The sequence below is a fragment of the Arvicanthis niloticus genome, chromosome 1 (genome assembly GCF_011762505.2).
Source record: "Arvicanthis niloticus isolate mArvNil1 chromosome 1, mArvNil1.pat.X, whole genome shotgun sequence".
Taxonomy (NCBI): domain Eukaryota; kingdom Metazoa; phylum Chordata; class Mammalia; order Rodentia; family Muridae; genus Arvicanthis; species Arvicanthis niloticus.
Genome location: NC_047658.1, coordinates 74,899,291 through 74,915,433, shown reverse-complemented (window position 1 = coordinate 74,915,433; position 16,143 = coordinate 74,899,291). Strand labels below are relative to the sequence as shown.

Sequence of the window (16,143 nt, the reverse complement as noted above, 5' to 3'; positions counted from 1 at the left end):
CATCTCGGTGGCCAAGAACCAGAGACTAGGTTGCCCAGAGATCTAGGGTAGAACCGAAGAGGACTGGGCTAAAATTTACGAAAGAGAAGAATCAGCAAAATATTTCCTAATAATATTCTGATATACTCATTGGTTGGTGCCTTGTCCAGTTGTTATCAGAGAAGCGTCCTCCAGTGGCAGATGGGAGCAGGTGCAGACACTGATTGCCAGATGTTATGTGGACAGAGAGTCTATCTTAGAGGTCTCCATTGGGTCCCTCCCATTGGAGCTCAGGAAACCCCGTGGAAAAGAGAAAAGAAAACTTGTAGGAGTCAGAGGAGCCTGAAAGACACCAGAGGAACCTAGCTCATCATATAAGCTGGGCTCATATGGGCTCACAGAGATTGAAGAGACAAGCATGGAGCCTAAATGGGTCTGCACCAGGTCCTCTGTGTACATGTTATGGCTGTTAGCTTGTTTTTGTAGGGCTCCTAACAATGGGAGTGGGTGTGTCTCTGAATCTTTTGAGACTCTTTTCCTCCTATTGGGTTGCCTTGTCCAGCCTCAACATGAGGACTTTGCCTTGTCTTATTGGATTTTGTTTTGTTGTGTTTGGTTGCTGTCTCACTGAGGCCTGTTCTTTTTCAGAAGGGAAATGGATGGGAAGTGAATCTGAGGAAAAGGGCAAGTGGGGGGGTGCTGAGCTTGGAGGAGTAGAGGTAGGGGAAACTATGGTCAGGATATATTGTGTGAGAAAAAAACCTATTTTCAATAATAAAAAAAGAAAATTTAAATATGATTAGATAGCAAGGTACCACATCAAGGATTATAATGAAATTACACATATTTACTGACAGAGAGAGCATTTAAATTTGTTAATAATTTATCACACTAAAATAAAGCTAGATAGAACATAATAATAAACATGAATAGCTCAGTAAGTTGGGGACAAAGAGAAAGTCATAGATACTAACCTATAATCTTCATAATTACATGTATTATTGCAAATTTATAAGATTTTAGATTATAATATATTTGAAATATTAAAATGTTGAAAGTATAAATATTTTTAAAGCTCTTTTAGAGAATATTCAAAGAAGAAAATCTCACATAGTACAATACTTTACCACTAAACTATGCCCACTCTGTTCTTTATTAATTAAATATTACAATGAGGATTTCATAATAAAATATTTACCTCCTTATTGCCAATAACAGCAATGTTAATTAAAGTATGTATATAATGAGAATATGAAATAAACAAGTAGTTTTTTTCTAGAAATTTAAAAACAGGATAGCACTGAACAATTGTCAGAAAATAATTAATTTCTTGATTTAGTCAAATAAATTATTTACTTCTCTATATCTGATGTATACCACATTGTATTTTGATTAACAGTGAAATAAATACTATAGTCCAGATGTAAATATATCAATCATTCAATAATTTGTAAAATAAGTTTTATTATAATGTTGCATTAACAAATGAAGCATCATATATATATATAGTAAATAGCATGATGTATTTATAAATGCATATATTATAAAACTTAAATAAAATGCCTTTATATGCCTATAATCACATATACATGCTTGTTTTATGAGGAGAATATTTGAAATCTATTTTTTCCTTACTTATAAAATACAATGGAGTATTTATACTAAAAAGAAAAAAGGAGGCTTTTTTTGAAATTTTGAGATTTCATCTTAACCCAGTTATAACGGCCAACTGATGCTAGTGCAAACAAGCCACTATGGAAATTAGTGTGAGTTCCCTCAAAAAGCTAGAAGTGTGTCTACACATGATCAAATTAAACCACTGTTGGCCATATAACCAAGCATGATGCCTTGCACTAGAGAAATTCTTGTTAATTCATGTTCATTGGTGTTTTGAGTGATGTCACTCAGACCCAGAAAAAAAATGCTACTTTTTTTCTCATATTACAAGATATTTGCTATATTTCACACTGTGAAACCTGAGATTGTATACTGGAAAAATGTTTCTCTAGTTGTTGTATGGCTCAGCATAGCACACACTGTTAATTCAGGAGTGCTGCTGCCTCTAGATAAGGTGTGGCCCTAGCACACACCTTTAATCTAAGAGCTTTATGCTTATTGTAAACAGGATTGAATAAAGTCAACCACAGGTCAAGAGGTAGAGCAAGCAACCAGTTGGTAGGGAGTAAATGTAGGGGGAAAACATAGAAAGTGAGAAGTCAGTAGGACAGAGATTCACAGGGAGTAGAAAGGGGGCATGTTCAGTTGGAAGCGTTTAAAAAGAATGTAGAAGAGAACTGGGTTTTTCTTTCTGGGACATTAGTCGAAGAGGAAGGTCAGCTGAGGGCTTTTGCTGCCTCTCTGACCTAGCAGGCTTTCACCACAGTGTAAAGCTCCTGAGTCTTCATTTGGTAAAAATCAAAGTTTGAGGTTTTGCTTTAAAAGCAATGTATGTGAATGCTAACTTTGAATCCTAGGATATGAGTATTTAGAGTACCACAGAAGTAAGGAAACTAGTAGTGGACCAGTGGACCATGGGAGAAAGCTTTTAAAATAAGAGAGTTAAAACATAGCTAGTGTAAAAGATGAATGTGAATAATAGTGTAAGCAGGGTTACTACTGCAGAAGCTTCCTAAAACATACATGTATACCTAAACATATGAAAAAGGTTTAAAGTCACCATATAATGGGGACAATGACTTTTCAGACAATGTAGACTATCAAATAAAGATAACAGCTCCAGGAATGTGCTAACTTTTTGGAGTTGTTGGTTGGTGGGGTTCACAAACATTACAGGTTATTGCCAAGGCTATTGGTAACCCTACAGAACTTAATAGTTCTGTTACTAAAGACACCATATATTTTCATGGTAGAGCAAGGAGACATCAAACTGATATGTATCTGAAAGTTTCATACCTACTCTCTGGCTTTCAAAGTTCTGAAGGTTACTGTGAATTCTATAGTGATACACATAAGCCTTGATGTCTGGCTTTAAGTGTAATATATAGTAAAGGCTTTGTGTCTGGCTTTGAGTGAAATATTTTAACAAAGTCATTTCTATGCTTGGGTCAATCAGTGGAGGCTGAAAAATTGTTTTGAGATTGTTTGAACCTTGAAGAAGTGATGTCTCTCTAAAGAATCTGTACTTGGTGCTACATGAAAATATATAACTACACAAACCTTAATCCTAAGACACTCCTGGCAAACAGAAAGTCCTTACTTTTGATTATAGCTTGTCATGGTCAAAATGGCCTTAATTTGTGTGGGGTTTCTGTTCTCATAGGCAGCAAGGACAAGATAACTTTGGTAGGTAGAATCTTTCCCAACCCCAATTAAATTTTTACAATGTTTGAATAAAGTAACTGGTGAAAACTAGTTGAGTGTCAGTCTTTTCCAAGAAGGCTGAACCCCTCTCTTCCTTCAGGAAATGAAGGCCTAGCATCCTGGTGAGCCTCTCTCTCTACTATGTCACCTATGACTGACATCAATCAATAAATTCTACTGAGGGAGAAAAGTTACCATTAGTCTTATTAAAACTTTAACTTTGTAAACTATAATAACATGCCTGGCATGGTGACTCTACTGGTTCAGTAGTGGCACAAATTCTATGGGAGTATCCAACAATTTTTACTTGGATTTAAGGCCTACCCACATCATGGAAATATGCCTGTCATGGTTGATAAGGCTGTAAATAAAATACCAGATATATCATAGGCTATTTGGAAAAATCCACAGCTAATGTTCAACTAAATGGACATAATTTTAACCCAACTTCTAAAGATTTACTTTTAAACCCATAAATTTTTCAGTCTCCTAAGAGAAACAGATGGCAGTTAATATAGAAACTTATAATAGGTCAATGTGGAGAGATAAGAGATTGTAGAGTTATCCGTCCCAAATGAGACATCTGTATCTCATTCCTTCTTCCAAAACCCAGGAATCATCTCAGAAGAAGGAGCAGAAGATAAGGCAGAGAGAATGAAAGCACAAGCAGAGGAGAGCAGGGCTACAGAATACTATCATCCAGATATTATATGGCTATTGCACTCATGAACTCAGCAGCTGCAAAAGGTCAACCAAGCAAAGCTTGCAACATAGATGATGGAAAAGCTCATGAGGCTTTCGATGCTGAGCTATTGGCAGTTGATTGCTCCTGAGAGGTAGGAGAGTCAATTTTCTTTGGGGATGTGTCAACTGGTAAACAGTTCATTCTTCATCCAATGCTCAAACCCCCATGCGCATATGGACAACAATAATTAGACTCAATGGGTTATTATTAAAAACAAGGTGGAATTCGGTTAGGAGTCAGATTTGGAGGTGGTACTGCTGAAGTGGTGGTGAGAAGAAGCAGGGAGTGAATTTGATCACATTTCATGTTTGCATGTATAAAATTTTCAAATAATAAATGAAAAACATTTTAAAGGGCAATCACACACTTGGGGGTGTTAGAAAAACTTTTGGGTTCTTTTAACTTTTGTGTTCATTACATGATTACATTCATCAAAACTTACAAAGCTGTAAACTAAGAACAGACTGATTTTACTGTATTTAACTTACACTTTTAAAAAACAAAACAGAAATGGTAATATTAATAAATGATTATGATTTTATGCTCTGCTCCTGTACCTCAGCAAATATTACAATGAACTCATTCTGTGTAATCATTTTTATGACTTTAAACTTTTTAAAAAATAAATGTGGGTACATTGCTCAGAGTAAGAGTACTTGCTGGTTTTCCAAAGGACTTGAGCTCTGGTCCCAGTTCCCATATAGGTAGCTCACACCTGTCTGTAACTCCAGCTTCAGGAACTTCTGGCCTTTGAATGGAGCTGCATTCATGTGAACATAAGCCCAAACAGATACAAGCTAATTCACATAATTAAAAACAATAAATCTTTAAGATTAGAAATATAAATATTTATTGGATTTCAGGAGTTAAATATGACTATTACTAAATCTGTTGACATCACTTTTCTTCTTACTAAAATTATTTTACTGGGAGTCTTTGGAGAGAGTTATCTTTCCTTTTCATTGAAATTCATCCACTGATGACAGTTCAGCTGTGCTCTGAGATCTATGTGAGCAGTTTTATTTCCTCAACACTTAAAACCAGTTTCCTCAAAACAACTTTTAGTATCAAGATAGTTTTTTTTTTTTTTTAAAGAGGGCTGACATTTTATTAAGAATGTTGGTTCTAACTGCTTTTCTATTTTTTCCCCTCTTTTATTGGATATAATATTTACATTTCAAATTTTATCCCCTTACCATATTTCCCCCACCACCCAGGAACCCCTTATCCCGTCCCCCCTCCTCCTGCCTCTATGAAGGTGTTTACCCACCTACTCCCAGCCCCCCTCCCCACCCTCATATTCCCCCACCCCCTGTGCTCAACCTTCAGGGTACCAATGATCTTGTCTCCCACCTATGCCCAACAAGGCCATCCTCCCCTACATATACAGCTGGAGTCATGTGTCTCTCCATATGTGCTCCTAGGCTGGTGGTTTAGACCCTGGGGAGCTCTGGCTGGTTGGTATTGTTGCTCTCCTCACGGGGCCACCAGCCCTTAAAGTTCCTTCTATTTACTCTCTAACTCCTCCATTGGGAACCTTTGATCAGATTAATGGATAGCTGTGGGTATCTGTCTCTGGGTATGTCCGACTCTGGGGGACCTCTAAGGAGACAGCCTTATCTGGTTGCTGTCAGCTTTCCCATCCTGACATCCCTATCAGCGTCTATTTTTGGTGACTGCCCATGGAATGAATACCCAGATGGAATGGTCTCCCTACAACCCCCCCCTTCAGATTCTGTCCCACACTTTGTCTCCATATTTGCTCCCTTGGGTATTTAGATACTCCTTCTAAGAAAGACCTAGGCATCCTTACTTGTTCTTTCTTCTTGATGAGCTTCATGTCATCTGGTAGTTGAATCTTTGTTGTTTCAGATTTTTGGGCTAATCTCCGCTTATCAGTGAGTAAATACCATGTGTGTTCTTTTGTGATTGGGTTACCTCATTCAGGATGATATTTTCTAGTTCCATACATTTACCTAAGAATTTCCCAAATTCATTATTTTTAATAGCTGAGTAATATTCCATTGTGTAAATGTACCACATTTTTTTGTATCCATTCCTCTGTTGAAGGGCATCTGGGTTCTTTCCAGCTTCTGGCTATTATAAATAAGGCTGCTATGAACATAGTGGAGCATATGCCTTTGTTATTTGTTGGGGCATTTTCTGGGTATATGCCCAGGAGTGGTATAGATGGGTCCTCAGGTAGTGCTATGTCCAATTTTCTGAGGAACCGCCAGACTGACTTCCAAAGTGGTTGTACCAGCTTGCAACCCCACCAACAATGCAGGAGCGTTCCTCTTTCTTCACATCCTCGCCAGCATCTACTATCACCTGAGTTTTTGATCTTAGCTATTCTGACTGGTGTGAGGTGGTATCTCAGTGTTGTTTTGATTTGCATTTCCCTGATGACTAAGGATGTTGAACATTTCTTAAGGTGCTTCTCAGCCATTCGAGTTTCCTCAGTTGAGAATTCTTTGTTTAGCTCTGTAACCCATTTTTTAATGGGGTTATTTTGTTGTTTGGTGTCTAATTTCTTGAGTTCTTTGTAAATATTCGATATTAGCCCCCTATCGGATGTAGGATTGGTAATGATCTTTTCCCAATCTGTTGGTTGCCGTTTTGTCATGTTGACAGTGTCCTTTGCCTTACAGAAGCTTTGCAATTTGATGAGGTCCCATTTGTCGATTCTTGATCTTAGAGCATAAGTTGTTTTGAGAATTGTATATTGCAGAATGATCAGCCTTGGTGTATCTACTCAACAAGCAAGCTGGGCAGACCTGCTCAAACCTCTGAGGTCCGGGAATTCCATCTGGAGGCATGGAAGACACAGCATCAGAGGATTGTCAACTTGCTCTCCCCCCCCCCACTCCTCTTCTAATATCTCAACGCCCATAATCAGCTTGAAGAAGCTAATGACGAGTCAGCGCCCCTATTCCCTGGGCTTGGGGACTAAGGTGGTAAATGTTGGGCTGTCTCTCTAGGGAAAAGTAGTGGTTTTGTCGGAATAGAGAGGATTAGCTAGGGTTTATTGCATAGCCATAACCTATTAGTAGAAATCTGTATAATTAATATCAAGATGAAGATATAAATTCTTAAATGGCACCAATTTACTTTGTTTACAAACTTTAAGATTTTCATTGGCATGAGCTTCTTAGTGATATAAGAGTGAGATGAATATTGTTACCCCCATAGGCATTGTACCAGTATAACACATTTAGGAATACAAAGCTTAGACCCAGTCCTTCTTTAACTTTTTTAACTGATTTGAGATGGTCAGCCTGTGAGTTAAGGGACTATAGCAAATTCATGGCTTGGAGTTTATTATAAGGGTGTTCTCTATGTTTTATTTAGAAATAGCTGAGTGGAGTTAACAGGCAACAGTCCAGATTACCTTACATGGATAGCTGGTTTTCAAAACATCAGAAATCCTTAGAATTGACATGACAAACATTTCAGTATTAATGTTCATTTTCATTAGAGACCTGTCTGCTCCGGACAGCTTCCTATATTGAATTCTAAGAAGAAATTGAGCATCCTTGGAGTTACTCCAGTTGTGGTGAGACAGCCACTAGGCAAGAATTGCCACTTTCCTTCTACAGACAAATTACTGTCCAGAAAAGGACACACTTGCAGAATAGTCGACTGATTATATCTGCCTAGACAGAGTAATCAGCCCTTAATAATTCTGCAGCACTAAGGTCTGTCAGTTGATCCTGGGCCAGAAGGCAGAAGAACAGATGCTCCAACGTTTTGAAGTAGAGCGAGTGTTCAGGTGTTCAGAGGTCTCTATAAATTGGCTAAGTTTTAGAAACTATGATTTGTGCTTCCCACAATTATAGTTAACTCAGTCATTCTGGATTTCTGATGGGGTTGAAAACATATAGCTATTGACCTTAAGAGAAAAGACTTGAGTGGATGGTCGTCAGCTGACATTCATCCTAAAGCCAGGTTCAGAACTACATGTTTTAGTTAGAATAGATGACAGAGGAGCTGGTTAGTCAAAAAAAGGATGGACTGGGTATTAGGACTATCCTGTACCTCACTGGTACAAATTGGAATAATTATGTTCTAATTGTATTTTGAGAGAAAAGTTTCATTTTAGCAGGAAGGGTGATGTGTAGGAGGAGCTAAGGTAGGAGAAGTACTGAGAGGAAGAAAAGGAGTAAGAAGAGGAGAAGAAGAAAGAGAGGAGAAGCTAGGTGAAGAAAGAGAGAAAGAGGGGGGAGACAGGGAGGCAGAGGTTCAAGTATCTCCACCAGTCAAAGATAGTTGTTATATCTAGGTTGGTCAGTGGGTTACACCTCTGATTGAACAATTCCAAACTTATAAAGCCTATGATTAACATTATTTTAAAAAATGTATAAATGCAAAAAGGAAAAGGGGGCATGGGATAGGGGTTTCCTAAGGGGGGTGGTGGGGAATGGGAGTAGGGGATGCCATCTGAAGTGTAAATAAAATATCTAATAAAAAAAGAATTATTTAAAAAAAAAAAGATAGTCTGTGAGCAAACTCTTGTTGTGCTCTCTCATACCTGGTAAAGAATGCTAACACCCAACCAGACAATATGTCTACCAATGAGAGAAGATAGCAGAGTCACTCTAAGGAAATTTTCCAGTCCTGTCATGGGAGATGATCTCAGGCCTGGTGGGTAAGAAAGGGAGGTTGTCTGAGAGCCCCTTGGGTAACAGCTTGAGGGTGATGTGGTGAGACTGTAGCAAGGAGGGGAGGAAAGAGAGAGAGCAAGGTGGGATATCTCACATGGAACTCACCATGTAATGTGCAAGTAGGAGCCTGGTCTTGAGCAGAAAGGAAAACATGATAGTTACTGAAAATATACCCTGAGTCTTTAAAAAAAACGTATAAATGCAAAAAGGAAAGGGAGCTTGGGATAGGGGTTTCCTAGGGGGGGGTGAGGGGGAAATGGGGAAAGGGGATGCCATCTGAAGTGTAAATAAAATATCTAATAAAAAAAAGAAAAAAAAGAATATTCAAAAAAAAAAAACCAGTCTCCTCTTCATCTAGTTCTGCCATTGATAGGCAATTGTCAACCAAGTATGTTTGCATAATCAACAGCCTATCTTTAATTTATAGGAACGTTTAAATGTCAATTAATATTGTTCCTTTACAACTCAGAATTATATGGATTTATTTTTAATTTCCCACCTAATACTTGGAAAATGGAGCTCGCATTTTTTAACCACTTCCAATGTTAACAAGACATAAACAGACATAGAAGCTGTCCTAAGTCTCCAGATGTCAATGGAGAGAGAGTCTCATATCTACAGATTCCATGTGGAATAGCCATGGGGAGTCGGAATTCATCCATCAGAGACTGTACTAAGGGAAGTAGAGTTCTGAAGAACCTGAGAAACTAGCCTTGTCTCTCAGCTGGAGAACTGACCATGAGGATATCCAAACAACTCTACTCCATTAGAAATATAAACATTGACTGCCAGAGCTTCCTTAAGATTACAAAGAAACCTAGAAAAGATCAAAAAGATCGTTACTGTGTGCCTATAGACTCAGCATTTGGGAGGATAAAGAGGTTGGATTCTGTATTCAGAGAAAGGCCTCAGTGTTCCTCTAGTTACAGAAGAACTTCTGAAAGGAATGCCAAGAAACAACCCCAAGAGAATTCATTAATTTTTATTTTCCTAAACCAGCACTTCCAAAGGGGTGCCTTTCTTCTGGGATATAAGCCCCTTTGAGAATATTCACAGGCAAAAAAAAAAAAAAGGAAAAAAAGAAAGAAAGAAAAGGTCTTGAGCTCAGAGCATAAAACACAATCTCATGAAACCACGAGCTTATTCTGGCCCAAGATATATTTTGGTGAGGCTCAATGACATCCTTTGGACATCTCTCCTAATTTCAAATTTCTATATGCTACTTTGGTCTGTGTTACCAAAAAGCATCAAGAGTAAGAAACATGAGCATCCATACCCAGAGGTAATCCAAAAATTGACACAAAGAGACACTCCCTAAATTCAACCTGCTATGTGAAAGCAATTTCTACAAATTCTCAGGCTTAAAAACAGGAAAAACATCTTGCTTCATACTTAATCACCCAAAGACACTTAGCAGCCTGACTGACTCCACTGCTGCATTTAGCATACATCTGCAGATGACAGGAAAGACTGGGACAACCCTGGCACCTGATGTTGGATGGACGTGGAGATGCTTCACTAACAGCAAAACTAATTAAATGCTGGCAAAGAAAGCTGCATCCTCTGTCTTCAAGCTGTCCAAGTGTACCAGAAGGTTTCTCAACAGGTAAGGTAAGAATTTCATTTCTATTTTATTGAACTGTGTAGTCTCTAAGTGTGACTAATCAAAACACAGAATCCAAAGCCAACCCTAAGACTTTGAGCTACTTTGTCAGATATGCTAGATATTTGGGCTCTATTGATGGTTCCCATAGAAGCCAATGGAAACTAATGAAATGTTAATATACATATTCCAAGATATGGATGAATGATCCCTATAAGGACATTTGACTTCCACATCTTTAATTTCATGCCCTGAGTTGGCTTTAGTGGTGCTATTGCATGAAGATCACAGGTTCCTGTAGATATGACACTACTGACTTTACTGGACTCTCTGTAAGACTGGGTACTGTGAACCAATATGATTTTTCAAACTAGAGAGACTAGTCTTCTCAATCCTGTCCCCACTTAGTGCAATTACTGTGGACTTGTAGGAGGGAAATTGGAACACTGGCATTAAAGGGTGTATTTGGATAGGATTATTGGGCTATAGCACAATACAAAATAGCTATTTTTACTTGTTTTAATCATATCTTTTGAGAAAAAATAGACTTGTTTTCCATGGAAGGATCTTATATGTTACATCCTTTGTCTTTATAGCTATACAATAATTTGATAAAAACAAATATGTTCAAATTAATTCCAAAATTTTAACTCTAATAGCTACATTTTCTTAAATTTAGTACTGCATATTTTAGAGAATTGGTATTCCTTTCTGAGGATCATGAAAAATGGGAGACTGAGCAAGAAAGATAACTAACATGGAAAAAATGTGATTTCAATGTGATTAGCCACAAATAAATGTGGACTGATGGCATGTAGAAAATGAGCCTTAAAAACATGTACATATGAGCAGCACTAAATAGACTGAGGATATATGTGTGCACTCGTGTGTGTGTATTCACATACATGTATAACAATAACAGTTAAAGAATAAGAGGTCATGAATTTAAGAGAGAATTGGGGACATGAAAGCTGTTGAGGGGGAGAAAGAATGGGAGTAAATACAGTTCTCCTGTATGAAATTCTCAAAAAATATACAAAAATTCAAAAAGAATTATAAAAGAATGAGAAATTTAAAAATCAAGAAGCAAAGCTATTCACTAGTATAAAAATATAGGAAGCCATGTTGGGAATCCTAAGGGACTTCTAATGTCACAGAATTAGGGCCCATTTTAGTACAAGTTCACAAATCCTGAGCCATCTATTACTAAGCAGGTAAGCAGAATGGAGCTCTGGAACTCAACCATGGGAAGTGGCTTCATCTTGGTGGGGATTCTGGATGGCAGTGGCTCTCCTGAAGTACTCTGCGCCACAATTACAGCCCTGTACTTCTTAGCCCTGACCAGCAATGGACTGCTGCTCCTGGTCATCACTATGGATGCCCAGCTCCATGTGCCCATGTACCTTCTACTTGGACAGCTGTCTCTCATGGACCTTCTCCTCACATCAGTCATCACTCCCAAGGCTGTTGCAGATTTTCTCCTCAAAGACAATACTATATCCTTTGGAGGTTGTGCCCTTCAGATGTTTCTAGAACTGGCACTGGGTAGTGCAGAGGACCTCCTTCTAGCCTTTATGGCCTATGACAGGTATGTAGCCATTTGTCAACCCCTGAGCTATACAATCTTAATGAGTCACAAAATCTGCTGGCTCATGATAGCCACCTCGTGGATCCTGGCCTCCCTCAGTGCTCTAGGATATAGCATCTATACCATGCAGTATTCCTTCTGCAAAAATCGTCAGATCAATCACCTCTTCTGTGAGATACCCCCATTGCTGAAGCTGGCCTGTGCAGACACCTCCACATATGAACTCATGGTTTATTTGATGGGAGTTATAGTGTTAATTCTTCCTCTTACTGCAATCCTGGCCTCCTACTCACTAATTCTGTTCACTGTGCTCAATATGCCCTCAAATGAGGGCAGGAAGAAAGCCCTTGTCACCTGCTCTTCCCACCTGACTGTGGTTGGCATGTGGTATGGTGGTGCGTCCTTCATGTATGTTCTGCCCAGTTCCTTCCACAGCCCCAAACAAGACAATATCAGCTCAGTTTTCTACACAATTGTCACTCCAGCTCTGAATCCCCTCATTTACAGCCTGAGGAATAAAGAGGTCACTGGAGCTTTGAAGAGAATCCTGGGGAAATGATTGTCAATACAGCCCAACCTCTAGGTAGCTCTAGTAGTTACCTTTTAAATTTAATTCTTTCAGAAAGACAGAATTTTGGTGTGAATTAAATGTTTCAGCTAAATCCTAGAGTTAAAAGTATGTCTTTTGGTAGAAAAATGTGGAATGGCAATAAAATATGGGATCTTTTGGAAATGTTTTGTGAATTTTTTCAGGAGATATTGGAGAATCTGGTGATTTGTCATATATGGACACAAAATGCCATTTACCACCTGGACATATATATCCAGGTGGTAAATGGCATTTAGATGTTCTAAAGTGATTTTATACTGGAAATTGGAAACTTTTCTAGATAATAAAGTATAATTGCAATAAGTAAGAATCAGATTATATTTCAAGTATGTGATTCAAACATAAATTGGGGAAGATTTTTGAGTTTTGTATAATGTTTTAGTAAAAAAAATTAGTTACAGTTTTGTTGAATGTTGAATTAGCATCAGTCTTCAGGATGATTTGACAGATGCCATCCATGGATTACTGTGTGTGTGTGATGTAAAATTTTCATTTCTTCATTTTATTTTCAGTGATGGGAACTGAACTGAACCAAACATTTATACTTCTGATATACTTATGATAATAATCAATGCTTTTCCAATTTTTCCTAACATATCTTGAAATATCTCAAAACCCACCTAGGGTCCACATGCTTAATATGTGCATCTACCTTTAACATTGTACAATGTATACACATGTAAAAGCATCATATAGTTATTCATGAATATGCATAATTTCTGACGTTTTTTATCCATAAATCCCTGGCTAGAATTACTATCTTTGCAAAATGACAACAAACACTGCCATGGACATGATGTGAGAGACACTATACAGTAAGGTGGAAATGTTAATGAATGTAGCTCTATGGAAATAAGTCTAGATATTTCTCCAAAAACTTGACATAGAACTAATATATGACCCAGTTATGGCACTTCTAGGCATATACTTACATCTTACCATAAAGACTCTTGAAAACTTATGTTCATTGCCACTTTATTCATAATAGAAAATGGAATTACTGTAGATATTCATTAATGGATAAATGAATAATCAAAATTTAGGATATATATATATATTGCAGAAGTTTGTTCAGCTCAAAAGAAAAATGAAATAATGAATATTGTAGTTAAATTGATGGAACTGTAAAAAATAATTATACCAAGTGAGGTAACACAGATACAGAAAAACAAAGACCATATGTTCTCTCATCTGTGGATCATACCTCTAAATTCTTAGTTCATATGTTTAACCTGGAGTATTTATGGAGCTAGGAACCTAGAAAGGGAGCATTGGGAGACACATTGTAAGCAATGGGGTTTGGCAGAACATGGTAGAGAGATAAGATATTGAAGGGAGGATGTTTTAGCAGAGAAGAGGTAGGAAGATGAAGTTGAAAGGTGTATAAGAATGTAAAAATCTAGTATCATAATTCAGTGAAAAATAGAATTAATAAAAGTGTTTCAATGGACAAATAAGTTGAAATTGGAAGAATAGCGGGAATAAACAGTGTGACTTATTTTCTTGCTAATATAATATTCTGTAGTATAGGAGGTTGTGTTGTATTTATGAAAATTGGATAATTGTTTCATGCTCATGTTTAATTCAAAGGAAATCTTATAGCTAATTTTTTAAAATATTAAATAAAATCATTTTGAGTTGCTATCATAAAAACTGAATATAGAACAATGCTTACCAGATGCTGGGGAAAGTTGATGGTGAGGGACAGGATCAGGAAAGTATTGATCATCATCGATGGGTACAGAGTTGCAGTTAGATAGTAGCAATAGCTTCTGATGTGATGCTACATGGTAGTATGAAAATACACAAAATAATGTACAGTGCTTTTAGAACCTAAAAGTTAGGATTTAGAAAGTTTTCTCTGTAAATTAATAACAAATATTTGAAAAGATAAGTATTTAATCTGATTTTAATGTTATTCAGATGTGTACTTACATGAAAAAAATAACAGCACAAAACTAACCTATACACTATTATGCATTTTATATAGTTGATATAATAAGTAAAGATTTCTTTCCAAAATTAATAGAAGTAAATAAATCAAGTTCATGTAAAATCCCAGAGACAATTCTTATGTACAATTAGTGGATATTCTTTTATTTTTGATGCAGGCACTCACTTAATGGAGTGTTCATGTAGAAGTTTGCTTCATCTGATGGAGGCATACAGAGGTGTTTTTCTCCTTATTGCAGACTTACAGGTACTGTAAGGTAGACTGTGTGGTAGCCTTACAAAGCAATGGTGGAGGAACTCAGGTCTCTGAGAAAACACAAGGGTTGGACTCTAGTGTGTCTTATCTTCCTGTTAATTTTTAATGTGAAAGTAGTATTTCTGAATCAAGGTCTGAAATCTATATATTCCCAGTAATACATTTATTTTAAAGCATCGCTGTTAAGACTAAGAAAACACATATAAATACTTTCAACTAGATATCTTGAATGTAATGATTATATCATCCATCTTAATAGTTCTAAGACAAAATTGCCCTGAAAATTGTCAATTGTAGTGTATAACATCATTCAGATGTTTTGTAATGTAACTTGCTGTATTATCACTACTAGATAAGTAATGATGTATTATGTGTGTGTTTGTATGTGTTCACATTAATAAGTCACTCTCTTAGGTATGTAATACTTCTTATGCATAGAGTTATTAAATTAAGGTTAAAATTAACTGCGTATTCTTTATATTAAAAGAAAATGTTTTTCTAAAATGCAAGACATTTAAATTTAATTTTACATAGAAGTTTTACTGATGTATTCTTTATAACATTTAGATCTCTTAATTTAATTTGCATAATTGATAGCTTTTTCATTTTTATATTTAAATCTTTAATATTGAGGAAACAAAGATTTCATTATAGCTATAGTAATAATTTCTTTTTAATTTGTCATTTAACTTTTTAATACTTATAATTAAAAGATTTTAAACAAGGAAAAATTTTTGTTTTATATTTTCTTTTAATGATATTTGATTCTTAAACTATTATTTTCCATGATTTATTTAGGAAGACTTTTTGTATTTTAGAGATTTCTGGTTTGTTTTATAATTTACATTTATTTTTATAATTTAATTTATAAATTTATAATTTAATCTAATGTGTAAAATGGTGAGAATAGAGCTAAAGAGATTGATCAGTGGTTAAGAGCACCTGCTACTTTTACAGAAGATCCATGTTCTGTTTCCAGCACCCACAAGGCAGCTCACAGTAAGCTGTAACTCCAATTAAAGGGCATCTGATGCCCTCTCTTGGACTCCCTGAGCAAGAGGCATACACATGTTGCATATGCATACATTCAGAAAAGCATTGGCTGATATTAAATAAAAATAACTCTTTTTAAAAATGGTGGATTTGGGGGTATTTTTTTTTAGTTGCCACTTTCTTCTTAGTCTTCTTTGTAAATAATCCTTTTATTTCCCATTTGCCTTACCTCCTAGACTACAGTTGCACATTTAAAAGAGAACTTCTATAGTTCTAGAATCTCCCTCCTTTCTCCCTCTCCTTCTCCCTCTCCTTCTCCCTCTCCTTCTCCCTTTCCTTCTCTTTCTCCTTCTCTTCCTCCTTCTCCTCCTCCTCCTCCTCTTCCTCCTTCTCCTCCTTTTTCTTCTTCTTTTTCTTCTTCTTCTTCTTCT

The 16,143-nt window shown here is 36.6% G+C and overlaps 1 protein-coding gene across 2 annotated transcripts; it reads left to right on the top strand.

Annotated features, from left to right (window-relative positions):
• Positions 1–9,846: 9,846 nt before the first annotated feature.
• LOC117698860 (olfactory receptor 2AG1-like) lies at positions 9,847–15,367 on the top strand. Of its 2 annotated transcripts, none has more exons than XM_076940031.1 (2): positions 9,847–10,320; positions 11,532–15,367. In XM_076940031.1, the coding sequence occupies exon 2, from the start codon at positions 11,536–11,538 to the stop codon at positions 12,457–12,459; it is 924 nt and encodes a 307-aa protein (XP_076796146.1). In that variant the 5' UTR covers positions 9,847–10,320; positions 11,532–11,535; the 3' UTR covers positions 12,460–15,367. The 2 variants fall into 2 exon arrangements, with proteins under 2 accessions (XP_076796146.1, XP_076796139.1); XM_076940024.1 differs by having other exon boundaries at positions 11,527–15,367.
• The last annotated feature ends 776 nt before the right edge of the window (positions 15,368–16,143 follow it).

Coding starts and splice junctions, on each gene's coding strand:
- LOC117698860 (XM_076940024.1), top strand. CDS start 10,201: ATGTTGGATGGACGTGGAGATGCTTCACTAACAGCAAAACTAATTAAA. Junction 10,321..11,526: donor AAGGTTTCTCAACAGGTAAG/GTAAGAATTTCA, acceptor ATTACTAAGCAG/GTAAGCAGAATGGAGCTCTG.